At 45.1% G+C, this 16,053-nt stretch overlaps 1 protein-coding gene across 1 annotated transcript in view; it reads right to left on the bottom strand.

The window, feature by feature from the left end:
• prkg2 (protein kinase cGMP-dependent 2) overlaps positions 1-16,053 on the bottom strand; it is a 133,840-nt gene that overhangs the window by 22,885 nt on the left and 94,902 nt on the right. Inside the window, exons 15-16 of the mRNA XM_072251903.1 lie at positions 10,793-10,915; positions 4,819-4,881 (exon numbers count right to left, since the gene is read on the bottom strand). Coding sequence (XP_072108004.1) covers positions 4,819-4,881; positions 10,793-10,915 — 186 coding nt within the window. The remainder of the gene's footprint in view (positions 1-4,818; positions 4,882-10,792; positions 10,916-16,053) is intronic.

Here is a 16,053-nt window from a genome sequence, read left to right as displayed (position 1 = left end):
TCCTCCAGGTTCAGAGGTTCAGGCAGGGCTAACAAACCTGACTGGGCAACAAATATTGCTACAGAAACAGTAATGAAGAATCCTTCTATATCTGAGTGCAACAGAGATGGAGTACCTTCATTGCAGCCTTAAAAACCAGTGGCATAATGAGCAGTAGGAAGTTACTATTTGCATTAATTATCAGCAAGATCACCATCTGTTTTTCTCTCACTGTGTTCTCTACCTTGCACTGTTTTATTGGTTTGCTTCTTCCTGCGACTCAGTTATGAAGTTCAATATCCTCCTTCCAAAGTTCAAAGTTTAAAGTAAATTTGTTATCGAAGTATATATATGTCACCATATACTATGCTGAGATTCATTTTCTTGTGGGCATACTCAATAAATCCATAGTAGAATCAGTGAAAGACTACTCCAATTTGGGTGCCCAATCAGTGTGCAAAAGATAACAAATGTTGCCAATAAATAAATAAACAAACAAACAAACAAACAAACAAGCAATACAACTCAAGAAAATGAGACAAAAAATTCTTGAAAGTGAGTCCCTTGGTTGTGGGAATATTTCAATGATGGGGCAAGTGAAGTTGTGTGAAATTATCCCCTTTGGCACAATAGCCTGATGATTGAGGGGTAATAGCTGTTCCTGGCCCTGGTGGTGGGAGTCCTGTAGTTCCTCTATCTTCTTCCTGATGGCAGAAGCAAGAAGAGGCTATGACCTGGATGGTAGGTTCCCTGATGATGGTTGCCTCCTTCCTGCGGCCACACTTTGTGTAGATGTGCTCAATGGTGGGGAGGGCTTTACCTGTGAGGACTGGGCCATATCCACTACTTTTTACATGATTTTCCATTCCAGAGCATTGGCGTTCCAATACCAGGCTGTGATGCAGCTAGTCAATATACTCTTCACCACACATCTACAGAAGTCTGTCAAAGTTCTAGACGTCATGCTGAATATTCACCAACTCCTTAGGAAGTAGAGGCACTTCCATGCTTTCTTCGTAACAGCCCTTACATGATGAGGCCAGGATAGGTCCTCCAAAATCACAACTGAGGAATCTAAAATTGCTAACCCATGAATTCCTCCAAATCTGAGCAACTATCTGATCTCCACTCCCAATGCGTGGTGGCTCAGGCCAGGGATCTCCCGGTCAGGAGAAGGATCATGAAGGCCACTTTTCCACACTCCGTAGGGAACCGGGATGGCTGAAATTCAAACACCAATGAACACTGAGTGAGGAAGTCACAGCAAGAGCCCAGTCACTGCCAAATCTCTCTCAGGTTGGAAGATGGACTGGCTCCACAGAGCGACTGACAGTCTCATTCGAGTGACTGACTTCTCCTTGTGATATTTGACGCATGGTGACCTGGAGGTTGTGGATCTCCAGGCTCTGTCTAGAAATTTTCTTGCTGCTGAAGAGAGCCTCTGATACCCCGTTTTGTCTATGTAAGGCTCAATCGTGCTGTGAGGAGAGACTTCGGTGAGGATGGCTGGGACCCGAGAGCAAGTATCTGAGACTAGAATTAAGACGTGATCTGAGACTAAAACGAAGACAGGCTTTCAACCTAGACAACAGACGAGAATCTGAATTTGAGCTGGATGATTGAGCACTGAACCTCTGTTCAAGTGCTCTTTAAATATTAAAATCCTGCACCAAAACATGGCGGCCAGTGGTCTAGTGCGTTGGAACCTCAGGTGCTACAGGTTATAAGCTGATGGTACTTGGGCAGGGTTTCTTCAAACAAACCTGGATGAAGTCCCTGACTATGATCTGAAATCCATCTGGATGGACTGTTTCTTGTTCGGAAACAGCATTATACCTTAAGCACTTGATTATAGTTGGCCGCTGGTGGAATATAAACTATGGTCAGGATTATGAAGGAGAGCTTCCTATGTAAATAGAATAGATGGCATTTGACCATTAGGTGTTCAAGGTTGGGGGAACATGAGTTCGATGAAACCACCACTTTGGTGCACCACTGAGAGTTTATTATGAAAACACACGTCCACCATTTGCCCTTTCTAAATCAGCAGTTTAGCCCATCCTGTGAACTGAGAAGCCTTCCGGTCTGATCGCCATATCTGGTGTACTGGGAGCAAGCCATGTCTTGGTTACACATAGAACATTATAATCTCTCATTTCTCTCCGATACAGCTATCTTGCCCTCGGGTCCTCATTTTAGTTCTCCACTGGCTGCACGTTTGCTAACAAGATGCTGGATGGAGAGGGTCTCATTCCTCTGTATTTCATTCCGGTGTGGAATCCCCCTCCTGCCTCGCTTCCAGCCATGGTGACGAACCTTTGTCCGCTTAAAGGTGCCGTGCCCGTTTCAGTGAGAGTTAGTCCATTGAGTCCTTCCCCTAATCTTTCCATGGGTCAATTTGTCTTCTGCTGCGTTGCAGAATTTTTGTTCACCATGCTTAAGGGTACTTCTCCACCTGGTGAGGTCGGCTACAAGTTCCTCCTACGACTCAATGTTGATATCCAGCACCTTCATGTTCCATGTGCAGACATCCTTGAATCGCAATTGCAGGCAGCCAGGAGTTACCTTATCTGAAGCTGCATTACTGTAGACTATGTCTTTTGGGATGCAGCCATTCTGTATGTGACAGACATGGCGCAGCCAGTGCGGTCTATGCTGAGAGGCCGGTACGGGAAAGAACCTCAGCATTCAGGACTCTGTCTGTCCAGGAGATGCCCGAGATGCAATGAAGGCACCTTAAGTGGGAGGTTTTGAGCCTTCTCTCTTGCTGAGCATATGTTGCCCAGGTGTCACTGCCGTATAGCAGTGTGCTAGTGACACAAGCATTTTCAGCCAACTTTGTGTTGTCTGAGAGTTTGGGGTTATCCCAGACTCATATGGTGAGGCAGGTAAGAGCTCGTGCAGCCTTTCTGATGTGCTTGTTAATTCCTACATCCAAGGAGAGATTGTTACTGATGATTGTCCCCAGGTAGGTGAACTGACGAACAACATCCAATTTGTACTTATCAATAATAATGACTGCTGGTGCCTCATGTCTTGTCCCAATAAGTTTATCTTTCTCAGACTGACAGTCAGACCAAGTTCCTTGCAGACCTGTGAGAAGTGATCCTCCAAGCTCTGAGTTGCTGCAGGGTGTGAGTTGTGCTGCATCATCAGCAAACAGCATGTTTCTGATCATAGCCTCACGCACTTTGGCTCTGAGGTGGGAGAAGTTAAAAAGCCTGCCTTCTGATCTAGTGTGGAGATGATCCCCTCTGTTGCAGTGCCAGAAGGGCAAAGAAAACTCCGAAGAGCATTGGGGCAAGAACACAGCCTTGCTTAACACCGCTGCTCACGTCAAAGGGCTCCGAAGAGCTGCCGTTGTACTGCACAGTCCCCCGTCATGTTCTTGTGGAAGGACTTGATCATGATCTGCAGTCTTGCCAGGCAGTCTAGCTTGGGAAGGATCTGAAAGAGCCCGTCTTCACTGACCTAGTCAAATACCTTGGTGAGATTAATATACACAATGTAGAGGGGCTCTCTTGGAGTTGGCAGAGAGAGAAAATCATGTCCACAGTTGATCTTCCAGCACAGAAGCCACCCTGGGTGGACACATTCAGCCAACTTCTGTAAATGAGCCAAGAAGACTCGGCAAAGACTTTGCCAACAACATGCAGAGGGAGACTCCCTGGAGGATGTTGCAGTTGCTTCTCTCACCTTTGTTTTTGTAGAGGGTAATGATCTTGGTTTTCCTCATATTGTGTGGTACAGCTCCTTCTACCAGCACTGACAGTGGACTTCATGCAGTGGGTGCAGTAGCGTAGATAGGCAGGGCTGGACCAGGTCTGTGGGAATCCCATCATTGCCTGGTGCCTTCCCTAAGGCCAAGCTGCTGGTGGCCTTGCTGAGCTCCTCTAAGGTCAGCTCTGCAACAAGTTTTTCCATTGTCAGCAGGTGTCCAGGGCTGGGGTGGTGACAGTGTTCAACCGATGCTGCACATTCCCATTTGAAAATGATAGAAAACTGCTGTCTAGCTACATGATGTATGCCACTGGCCAAATCTGAGCATGTCAAATATTGTTCTGCATTATCACCTCAGACACAGGAAGAGTCAGAAGAAAAACTCCAGGCTTTATGCAAATCACATCTTCCTTAATTTAAAATAGCACTTCATTTTACAATTTATTGCCTTGCACAGCACCTGTAGACATGCTACTGCCTGCCCCGCATTGATGAATTTTGTTGCTATTGTCCACTGCAGCCACCTGAATGGAAACCAGTACTGCCAACCAGGCCAATACTTGGATGGTAAAATGGTTAAAGACAAACTATGCACTGTAGTCTATATAAGAGTGCATGTTTTTATGGTCAGAGTGGGCATTATTGTTCCAGCCATCAATATTAGTTGGATGTTGACAGCCTTCAATAAAGTAGGTTTAATTGATGGCTTTAGCCCCATTAATAGTCTTAGAGAACAGAATTACAAAGGAACTTGGTCTCTAGACTAACAAGGAACTTGAATGTCTCCACTGGAGAGGATAGTATATCAGTAACCAAGCACAAGTTTACAGGAAGTAGGTGAAGCTGGAGCCATGATAGTGAATTTGCCTGTGAACATCAGAAATATTAGAGTTCCTTTGTACATAGAAATGTTCTTGTATTATTATGATCACAGGAGATGACATAGAACAGAGGAATAAGCCCATATGTGGAAAGAGGAAGATGATATTATCATTGTGATTCAACATACATATAAAATGCAGGTTCCAGTGTTCCAGCCAAATATAGCCACCGATTCCATCTAATATTTTACTTAGGCCTACAAAGCCCATCCCTTTTCAAATGTACAAAGAATCCTACCTGTGTTTCTTAATATCATTTATTCCATTCTTCAGGTTTCCCAAGCGTTCATATGGATTTTGCCTGCATTGAAGAATGACACAGTAAAATGAAAATTCAATTTTTATCACAATTTCTTTCTCATGTTTTTCTTTTCTTGCTCTCCATCTGCTCTCCTGGAATTACTGTTTCAATGAGGGCAAACTGGTTGTGCTGTTGTTCTAAAGACTGGAGATACAAGTTCAAATTCCACTATAGCTGCAGGGGGAATTAAATGCATTTATTTAAATAATTTGTAATTAAAGGGATGTTTTAATAAAATAGATCATGAAACTATGATCTCTGTTGCATTTGATTCATGGATGTTCTGTGATATTGTGAGAGTAAGAGTTCGGCACAAGATGGCCTGTTTCCGTGCTGTAATTGTTATATGGTTTATATGGTTTATATAGAGCCTAATCTATGTCATTCGCAAGCACAATTTAAACATACTTACTACTCGTCACAAAACTGGAGTTGAAATTTAAGATCACCAACCACCATGGAAAATCTGGTTATTTAATTCAGTTCCATAACAAAGACAATCAAGTGTCATTAAAAACCCATTTGGGTTCACAAAACCCATCACCTGTGACAAAAAAATAACACTACATAATAGCCCTAAGTAAAATTCAGTGTCGACATATTTTTAAATCCAGATCAAAGGACAATTTTAGATCCTGCCCCTAAGACGAATAATGTTGATGTTATGTTCCTCCATACAACCTAACTATACACATCTTTGTTGTTTCTCAAAGTCGTTAATACCTGTGAAGAATCGAACAATTAACTAGCAACCCCATGAAGAAAATGACATCAGGGCAACTGAATCAATGCTAACTGCCAAAAGTCTGCTTATCAGGTACAAATTTCTCCCTAAATGAACCTGTATTTAATTACACCAATGTCAGAGAAATGATTTCCTTTGTGGATGAAAATAGTGACTGCTTTCTGTGATATAATGAAATTTTATTAAGCTGTGGGGATTGCCATTGAGGATGCTAATGGTTGTTCATATCAAATATCACACTGACTTGCATAAGGCTTAACTAAGTATTTGAGGGCTGATTTTAACCCTACTTGCCCAGCAGGATCTGAGTGGGCTGGCATTTAAACCAACTATGATAACTTCCTGCCTTTGAACTTATTGACTTATTTGTGGGCTATAATTTTAACCATCTTTTAATTTTAACCAGAAGACTGCTTTCAGGAAAGCAGCATGGCTATTTCATCAATCTACATATTGGCAGATTTTAGTCCATAACTTTATCAATAGGGCTGCTGTGACCTCCCCACAAAGCCAATATATCAGTAGAGGGGCCAAGACCAGAAAAGTTCAAAAATATTAATGTAAGGGGGTTTCGATTTTTATGTTACTGCGGAGGCTAATTAAAATGGCGTCTTTGTTATGTTAATCTGGGGAATGCGGCTTTGTTGTCTTAAACGCTGAGAAAGTTTGCGCTAGCAGCTTATTGTGGTTTAGAGGGTGATAAGAGGGTGCTATTAACCAATTGGGATAGTTGTTATGGTTTTGGTGTATTTGAAGATACTGTTTGTGAGGGGGTTTTGGGGGCAGAAGGCGGGAGAGCGAGACAGAGGATGGACCAGGTGCTGTGAGTCCGCTAACGGGGTCGGACCCTGAGCGGGACGTTCGGCAAGGAGACGGAGACGGACTCGTGTGGAGCGTCTGGTCGACCACCGTTGTTGGTCCCAGGCGGCCGGCCGAGGTGGTTCGAGGGGTCACAGGGTGAAGAAGAAGGTCCTTGAGCTCCAACGGTTTTTGTGCACAAAGAGATTAAACTTTGATAAGTGTGGCGCCTTTTATTTTCCTTTTATATTTTACTCTCTTTTAATTATATAGTTCCAGTAATATCTATAAACTGTATATCATTTAATTGCATCTGGTGTATTGTCTGTTATTTGGGCGGGGTGGGGTACCTCACACAGCATCCACACAAACAAGTTATCCAGTTTGGCGGGGCCGAGGCTGTTTCCCTAGACGACAGCGAGCCGAGCGGCCCTGAGGGTGGCCAGGGGGGCTACATTGTGGGGGCTTTGTCCGAGATTGAGTCTGCAGGTATGCTGTGTGGGTGCCCTGTTTAAATCTGTAGTGTGTGTCTCTGTGGGTTATTTGCTGTTGATTGCTGTATGCGTTGTGGGTGCGGGCTTTGTTCGAGTTCAGTTAGCATTGACGTGTTGGAGGTGGCACTAGGGGCTGTCCATGCGGTTGGGAGGGAGAGGAAAGAGTGGTCTGATTTGGAGGTAGAGTCTGCGAATAAATGTTCTAGCTCTGGCAGGCTCCGCCTGGCACTTGGGATAGTGTCCACCGCAAGAGGGGCGGAGGCGTGTGAGACGTGGGCGGAGCAGATCTCTCAGTTGTTAGATGAGTGGCAGTGCTCGGTTGAGGGAGAGCGACAGGGATTGGTTGAAAGTTTGAGTAGGCAGGCTGGTGACGGTGTTAGAGCTGTCAGGTTCACTTACACCGTAGTAACAGCTGTCAGTTATTTGAAAGAGGGGGGAAAGTTTTCAGTGTGTCTTCTCTGGCTAAGAGGGTGGCTAAATTGCTTGTAGTGCCAGGGGGATCACTTCAGGGGATCAGCCCCTCCTTCAGTTGTTCAGCTGATCAGAGAGGTGTCGGGAAACTTAGTGTAGGCCCAGTGGGGGAACGGCTTGGGATCTCTGGGGAAGCACGTTCCCAGCAATGTACCAATGAACTTCTGAAAGGAAAAGACCCTATTCCTGAAGGCTTAGAGGGGCCACGCCCCAGGGTGTCGTTATGGATAGAGGGAAGCGATGCTAAAACTATCCTTGACCCCGGGGCGCAGGTCAAGTTATTGTACAGTTCGTTTTACAACCAGTGTCTGAAGCATTTATCCTTGACAACCGCAAGGGCACCGGAGACTTTGGGTACTGGTGGCAGTAGTTATCCAGTGACGATGATTGGTTAATGACCCTAGAGTTCATGGAGGCATTTTCTGGGCACCCAGCGTGTCGAGTTGCTTCTGAGGACGTGTGTAGCAGCCTTGAGCCGGTACCGAATTTAAACGAGACCCAGGGGTGGTACGGCTTGGGGAAAGTAGCTCAGGGTGAGACCCTCTTAGTAGATGCTCCGAACTACCACGAGGGAGGGGAGTTGACCGCTGAAGACACCTCAGTGAGAGAGAGGTCGCGACAACTGGACCCTGGCGGCGTGGAAGATGCAGGCAGCGTGTGTGTGGATGATGCGACGTGGTTTAATGTGCTGCATCTGAGGGGTGGATGTTGCCAGATCCTGAGGAGTGCGGCTGTTGAGCTGAAGATGGCCTTTACTAGTTCCCTAGGATTCTTCCGATCTGAAAAGATGCCCAAGGGCATATCCGGAGCCCCTGCATCCTTCCCGCGGGGCATGAGGAAAACCGTGGGGGAAGTGAAGGTGTGTGGAGTTTTGACGTATGTGGATGACCGCCTAGAGCTTGGATTCGCCTGGGGGGACTATGAGGCGAGGCGAGAGGCTGAGCCCGGGCGACCGAAGCGAAGTGTCAAATGTGGAGGAGTTTTTGGCCGGAGGAGTTTGGTGCAATGTGAGGAAAATGACCCGACATACCAGTTGAACTTCCTGGTGTTGGGACAGACGGTGGTGGACTGGGGGATGGAAACCCAGGTCGTCAATCTGAATGAGACACAGGGAAGAGAGGGGATTTGCACCACACTGCGGTCATATACTGACAAATTAATCCAGCGAGAAGAAATAATGACCCACCTTCGAAGGGATCAGCAGAAACTCAAGACGTCGATTCAGAACAGATTGGAAGACTTGCAAGTTGGGGAAGATCAAGGAAGTGTTCTTCCTAAGGCCAACAGAAAACCAAGAGCCCAGGGAGGGGAGTTTGACTACACTCCCGAGGAGGTAAAGAAATGGAGGACAGATCTCGGAAAAGGGAGGCGGACGCTTGAAAGGAACCTGAAGATGACTATCGCAAGATTAAATGAAGTGGAAAAACTGAACGTTGACCTGGAGGATGCCCTCAGGAAGAAACAACCGGAGGCTGAACATTCTTTAACTGCTGCTTTTCAGGTCAGGGTGGAAGAAGCTGGTGGGGTAACTGCGTCCCAGACTGAGATGGCCAGGAACCCTGAGTCAGAACTGCTGAGGCTGTGGCGAGAGTTGAAGGAGTCCCCGAAGAAGCTGATGTCTCGACTGCAGGAGACTGAAGGGGTAGCCCCGGCTAAATGTTTCAGTTTGGAGAAACTTAACCAGCAGCTATCGATCGAGGGAATGAGGAAGGATACGGACTCGAAGGATGATGTGCTGCACATATGGAACATGCTGCCTTTTGCTAACTTCCCCGTGATTGAGGAAGAGACCTTTGGCCCTTCTCCCACTGAGTCAGGTGTAGTGGGGAGGGCTAGCTGTGGGCAGTCTGAGTTGCGGCAGGATTGGGAAAGAGGAGAGGCGGGGCCCTGGACACGGGACTGGGGGCTACGAGCTGTAATGGTGGCCTGAGTGAGAGAGGAGTTGGCAAGCAGGCCCGAGGTATCCCTAGTAGCGTCTGAGCCTTTTGGGTTTAGGTGAGGGGGTACGGAGGTCTCAGAGGGTTAAGAAGCTCCCAGATAGGTTGGCCTATTTAGCGCCCGTGGGACGGGAGTAAGGTCCACTGTTTGGGGAGCACTATCACTGTGTGTATCTGTGTACGTGTGTGTTGTGTGTCTGTAGGACTGGGTGGCGAGTTATTTAGAAGTCATGAGGACATGACTTTATTTGGTGGGGGGAGAGTGTAAGGGGGTTTCGATTTTTATGTTACTGCGGAGGCTAATTAAAATGGCATCTTTGTTATGTTAATCTGGGGAATGCGGCTTTGTTGTCTTAAACGCTGAGAAAGTTTGCGCTAGCAGCTTGTTGTGGTTTAGAGGGTGATAAGAAATACGTTATTAACCAATTGGGATAGTTGTTACGGTTTTGGTGTATTTGAAGATACTGTTTGTGAGGGGGTTTTGGGGGCAGAAGGCGGGAGAGCGAGACAGAGGATGGACGAGGTGCTGTGAGTCCGCTAACGGGGTCAGACCCTGAGCGGGACGTTCGGCGAGGAAACGGAGACGGACTCGTGTGGAGCGTCTGGTCGACCACCGTTGTTGGTCCCAGGCGGCGGGTCGAGGTGGTCCGAGGGGGGTCGCAGGGTGAAGAAGAAGGTCCTTGAGCTCCAACGGTTTTTGTGCACAAAGAGATTGAACTTTGATAAGTGTGGCGCCTTTTATTTTCCTTTTATATTTTATTCTCTTTTAATTATATAGTTCCAGTAATATCTATAAACTGTAAATCATTTAATTGTATCTGGTGTATTGTCTGTTATTTGGGCGGGGTGGGGTACCTCATACAGCATCCACACAAACTAATTACCCAGTTTGGCAGTGCCGAGGCTGTTTCCCTAGACGACAGTGAGCCGAGCGACCCTGAGGGTGGCCAGGGGGGCTACATTAAGATGCACATTGTGAGGCAGAAAGAGCCAGATTGCTTCTCTGGTCCAATAGAAATCTTCTGCCTTCCCTGTTGTAACATATTTGCCCTTACTTCAAATTTCCAACTATTTGCCTCAACTTGTCCAAAATTCTACCTCTGCCTGGTGACTAGCCAACATGTTCGACAAGACTTAATTTTTGAAAAGTCCTGACCTTGTACTGGAGACTTACATCTTTAAACTCATTAGATTTGTGACAGCACTTTAAAGATGTTTAATCTTTCTCTATAGAACTGCAACTTTTTTTCTCTTGTAATTGTTTAACTAAAATACTTTAAAAATTCCTAGCCACAATAAAATTCAGCTGACTGCATATTTTAATACTGTAGAAATCTCGATGACTCTTGTTGATAAATGGTACTTCCAGAATTATTAATTTCCTCATTGTTCTTTTATGCTTTACTCAAAGAAAGGGCAAAGTTAGACTCATGATACATACACTATGATTTTTTTAAGCTTCTTACTTGCACAGCCTACGAATCATATCTTCGGGTCGCCTTGTTATTTTCTTGGGGAAATCCATCTTTTCTACACCTTTCAGAATTAAGTTGTAGGTCATCATCTGATCATAGCCAGAAAATGGTGGGCTTTTAAACAAGGGAAGAAAGTATTGTTAGGGCAACATGCTGGAATCTCTAAGTGGAGTACATATCACAAATACTTTCAGAAACATGCAAACTTTTCAAACGATCCTCAATAGAAAAAGTCCAAACATATTAAAGTTGAAGAATTTGCCAGAGTAATTTTAGAACATAGAACATTACAGCACAATACTGGCTCTTCGGCCCAGAATATTGTGTCAACTTTTAACCCACCCTAAGATCAATCTAATTCATCCCTCTTACATAACTGCCCAATTTTCTATCATCCATGTGACTATCTAAGATTTTCTGAAATGTCCCGAATGCCTCTCCCACCACTGCTGGCAGGGCTTCCATGCACCCATCACTCTCCTGTGTAAAGAACTTACCTTTGGTGTGCCCCTTATACTTTCCTCCAATCACCTTGTATTAGCCATTTCCACCCTTGGGAAAAATATCTCTATCTGTGCCTCTTATCATCTTGACAGCTCTATCAAGTCACCTCTCATCCTCCTTCGCTTCAAAGAGAATAGCACTAACTCACTCGACCTATCTTCATAAGACGTACTGTCTGGTCCAGGCAGCACCCCAGTAAATCTCCTCTGCATGCTCTCTGAAGCTTGCTTCCTATATCAAGGTGACGAGACCTGAACACAATATTCTATGTGTGGTACAACCAGTGCTTTAGAGAGCTGCAACATTATCTCACGGTTCTTGAACACAGTCACTCAACTAAGGCAGGCCAACAAAACATATGTCTTCTTAACAACCCTCTCCACGACTGCAGCAACTTTCAGGGAACTATGGACATGGACCCTAACATCCCTCTGTTCCTCAACACTGCTAAGGATCCTGTATTATGTCTTCCATCTTGACTTTCACTTCACACTTTTCCTGGCTGAACTCCACTGACCACTTCTCAGCATGGCTCTGCATCCTGTCACTGTCCCATTGCAACCTACGAGAACCCTCCACACTATCCACAATTCCACCAACCTTCGTATCATCTGAAAACTTACTCACCCACCCTTCCACTTCCTCATTCTTATGTAAATCAAGCCGAGGTCCCAAAACAGATCCCTGCAAAATATCACTGTCACTCTCCACCTACACCACACTCTGTCTTCTACCAGTAATCCACAGAGCTAAGTTTCCCTGGATCCTATGCCTTCTGTCTTTCGGAATGAGTATGCCATGGGGAACCTTACCAACTGCCTTACTAAAACCCATATACACCACATCATCTGCTGTACTAACGTTGAGGTGCTTTGTTGTAACTTAAAAGAATTCATTCAGGTTCATGAGGCATGACTTGGCCCTCACAAAGCCAAGAAGACTATTCCTGATCAGACTATGCTTCTCCAAGTACTTGTAAATCCTGTCCCTAAAAAATCCTCTCCAATAATTTGCTCAGCACTGAGGTAAGACTCACAGGTTATACCACACTTAGGATATTGTGTTCAGTTCTGGTTACCTTACTCTGGCCAGAGTCAGTGCCAGAGACCCAGTCACTGTGGTTCCTCTGGGTAGGTTATTCCCCTAAACAGTATCCAAAATATTGAGGGGAACAATCACTGGCTGCCCATTTCTCTTTCTTCTCTTGACAGTCACCCATTTACCTGCTTCCTGCAACTTAGGGGTGACTACCTCCATGTAGCTCCTATCTATCATTTCCTCAGTCTCCCATATGAGCTGAAGGTCATCGAGCTGCAGCTCCATTTCTTTAACACATTCTATGAGGAGCTGAAGCTTGACACCATGTGGTGCAAAGGTGGTTATCTGGGAGGCTGGAGGTCTCCCAGAATGAAGAATAAAGAAGAAGAAACTTACCAGATACTAACCTCACCCAAAACTGATCTCGTCTAAGCCTGATGAGCCAAAGCCTATGCATCCCCAATCTAACACTGGCCCACTCATACAATGACCACTCAATAATGGCTGCTCTGCTTGCCCCTGCCTTATTTTTATTCCCCCTTCGCTAATGAATGCCATTCACTGATTGGGCACATTCCAAACCCCGAAAGCTGCAACAATGTGCTATGTTTTTCAATCTTCAATTGCGGACCTGTGTGAAGTCACCTCTCCCTCTTCTTGCGCTCTCTTTCACAGACTGGGTGCAGTTCAAGCTCCGAAAACTGCCACAAGGCACAACTTTTTTAATCTTGAATTGCTGTCTGTGTGAAGTCACCTCTGGCTCTTGCACTCCCATTCAGTGACTGGGCACATTTCAAACTTCCTCAATGGGCTCAATTAAAAATCTATCTTTGGAGATGAAGAGCAACTGTGAACACCCGACTGCAACAAAGGGACTTCTGAGTTTGTAGGTGGATCCAAAAGCTGCTGATAATACATAGCAAAAATGGTAATTACCAATATTTCTCTGAAAGGTCCAAAGCATTGAATTCTACATCACTGACTACAACATTTAAAGTATGTTTGACAAGAGATGTGGAACACGTAGTCAAGAGGAAGAAAGAAATTTACTTAAGGTGTAGGAAGCAAGGGTCAACCAGGGCTCAAGAGGGTTACAGGGTAGGCAGGAAGGAACTGAAGGACGGACTTAGGAGAGCTATAAGGGGGCATTAGAAGGTCTTGGTGAATAGGATTAAGAAAAACCCCTAAGTGTTCCACACACATATAAAGAGCAGGAGGATGACCAGGGTGAGGGTAGGACTGAACAGGGGTAGTAGAGTAAACATGTTCCTGGAGTCAGAAGAGGTAGGAGAGGTTGTTAATGAATACTTTGCTTCAGAATTCACCAGTGAGAGACCTCTTGATGATTGTGAGGACAGCATAAAACAGGCTGATATGCTTGATCGTGTTGATGTGCTTGAACTTTTGAAAAACATTAGGATAGATAGTCCCCAGGGTCAGACAGGGTATACCCCAGGTTACTATGGGAAGTGAGAAAGAGATTGCAGCATCTTTGCCGATGATGTTTGCATCCTCACTGGTGACAGGATTAGGACCAGATTATTGGAGGGTGATAAATGCTATTCCTTTGTTCAAGAAAGGGAGTAGTAATAACCTTGGGAATGGCACTGTGGCTCCGAAGGGAAGACAGATGAAGACGACTGCAGTAGTGATAGGAGATTCCATCTTCAGTGGAATAGAGACAAGATTCTGTGGACGTGATAGAGACATCCAGATGATACACTGCCTCCCAGGTGCCAGGGTCAGGGTTGTCTCGGATCGGGGCAATGGCATCCTAAAGAAGAATGGTGAGCAGCCAGAAGACTTGGCACATATTAGCACCAATAACAAGGTAGGAAAGGCAAGGAGGCCCTAAAAAGAGATTTTAGTCCTGAATGAGTATAATATACCCCAAAAGATATCCATTCCAGGTTCATCATGCAATAGGTTTGAAATCACATGTACAGATAGAACAAGTGGCACAGTGGGCTGCCTCATCGTTCTAGTAACCCAGTTTCTCCTCTGCCCTTGAGTGCTGTTAACGTGGAGGTGACACATTCATTCCATGACTGGCAGAGGGTTTCCTCTCGTGCTCCTCTTTCCTCTTACATCCGAAGGATAGGTTGACAGGCGAATTGCCTGCTGTTAGTTATTGGTAATTTAGGTTCCCGGCATAAAGAATTCAAAGGGAAGTAAGGGAGAAAAGGTTTCAGGTAATAAGGAGAGGGTGAATGATGTGGACCTGAGTGGCTGAAGAGAATTATGCAAGAATTAAATGTCAGATTATAATAGTGTTGGTAACGGACAATAAAAATGCTGATACATCCCAATTACTACTGGCCACTGAAAGCAGGGCAGGAACTCCAAGATGGTTTAAAAGATGGTCATGGTTTTCTTGCTTGCATTACCAAAGGCCAAACTGGGGAACAGTATAGTGGAGCCTCTGGATAAGGGATGTGTCATGCAGAGAGTTTGTACATACATACTGAAATGTAACAACGTGCCATAAGATGAAAGTGCATTTCTGCCTCACCAGAGTTAGACCTGGCTTGTTTAGCTGGGTTAAAAAACCTTGAGAGGCAAGGTGGAGATACATCTCTACCAAAGCAGGTATAAGGCACTCCTTCCCTCTGCTAGCCCATAGATCACCCTTGGGCAAGGTGTAACACCTGCTTAGCCCCCTGATCATGGTCATGTGAAGCCATGAGAGCAGGTGGTGGATGGTCGTATGAGCAGCTGGTGCATATCACAAGTCCTGGTTATGTGACCACTGCCACCAGGCACAATCTCTGAAGAGTATTGATAATGGTTGGGGTCACCCGTCCTGTAAAGACACTGCCCAGCAGAAGGCACTGCCCAGTTCTGTTGAAAAATTTGGCAAGAACAATCATGGTCATGGAAAGACGATGATCGCCCATGTCATATGACACAACACATAACAAGCACACCTGCAGAAAGGTTAAAAATAAGCAAACAAATAGCCCATGGGAATACTTCCTGAAGATAACTTCTTTTTATGGAGTTTCAGGATTATAGCAGCCCTGCACTAACAAGGGGGCAATTGGTAATAGGTCAGCACAAGGTCATGTCTAGCAGGATAGCACACGTGGAAATTTTTAATTGGCCTGTGGTTAATAATTATGCACTGACAGAGTGTTTGCAATGATGTGACACTGACCAGAGTCAGGGATCCTCAAAGTACATGAGGGATAGAGGTGGATAATTGTGCACTATCTTTGTTTACAGATGATGACTGAATTGTTGCACCTCAGCTTCAAAAATGTATAAAAATGCCATAACTTGTTCAATCAGAGAGAGAACATAACAAAGCCTCTCTCTGACCAGTGGGTGAAAGATTGATCAATAAATACTTTGCTGTTTGACCTGGGTATGGACTGTGTAAGTGTTTCTTTCAACCTCAGCAGTGGACATGGCCTATGTATGGTCTTTTCCATACACAGAGTTCCACCATCTTACTGAAGACCCTTTTAACATTCTGCATGTTAAGTGCAGACTGCCACTTTTGGCATGAACCTTACCATGAACAAATTCCCAATCAAGGAGTCATAGCAGGTAATGATTTGACAGAAGTCACTACTGACCAGGAATTCTGAGCCTTTATGTTATCCTCCTTTGAATAAAGGAGCTTGTGAGAGGATCTGATAGAAGTCTTTACAATCATTATTAGTTTAGATAACAGATGGAGCAAAGACTCTTCCTACTGATAACAC

Source organism: Mobula birostris, chromosome 3 (genome assembly GCF_030028105.1).
Source record: "Mobula birostris isolate sMobBir1 chromosome 3, sMobBir1.hap1, whole genome shotgun sequence".
NCBI classification, from domain to species: domain Eukaryota; kingdom Metazoa; phylum Chordata; class Chondrichthyes; order Myliobatiformes; family Myliobatidae; genus Mobula; species Mobula birostris.
The sequence above is the reverse complement of the archived record's forward strand: the minus strand, read 5'-3'. Positions and strand labels throughout refer to the sequence as shown.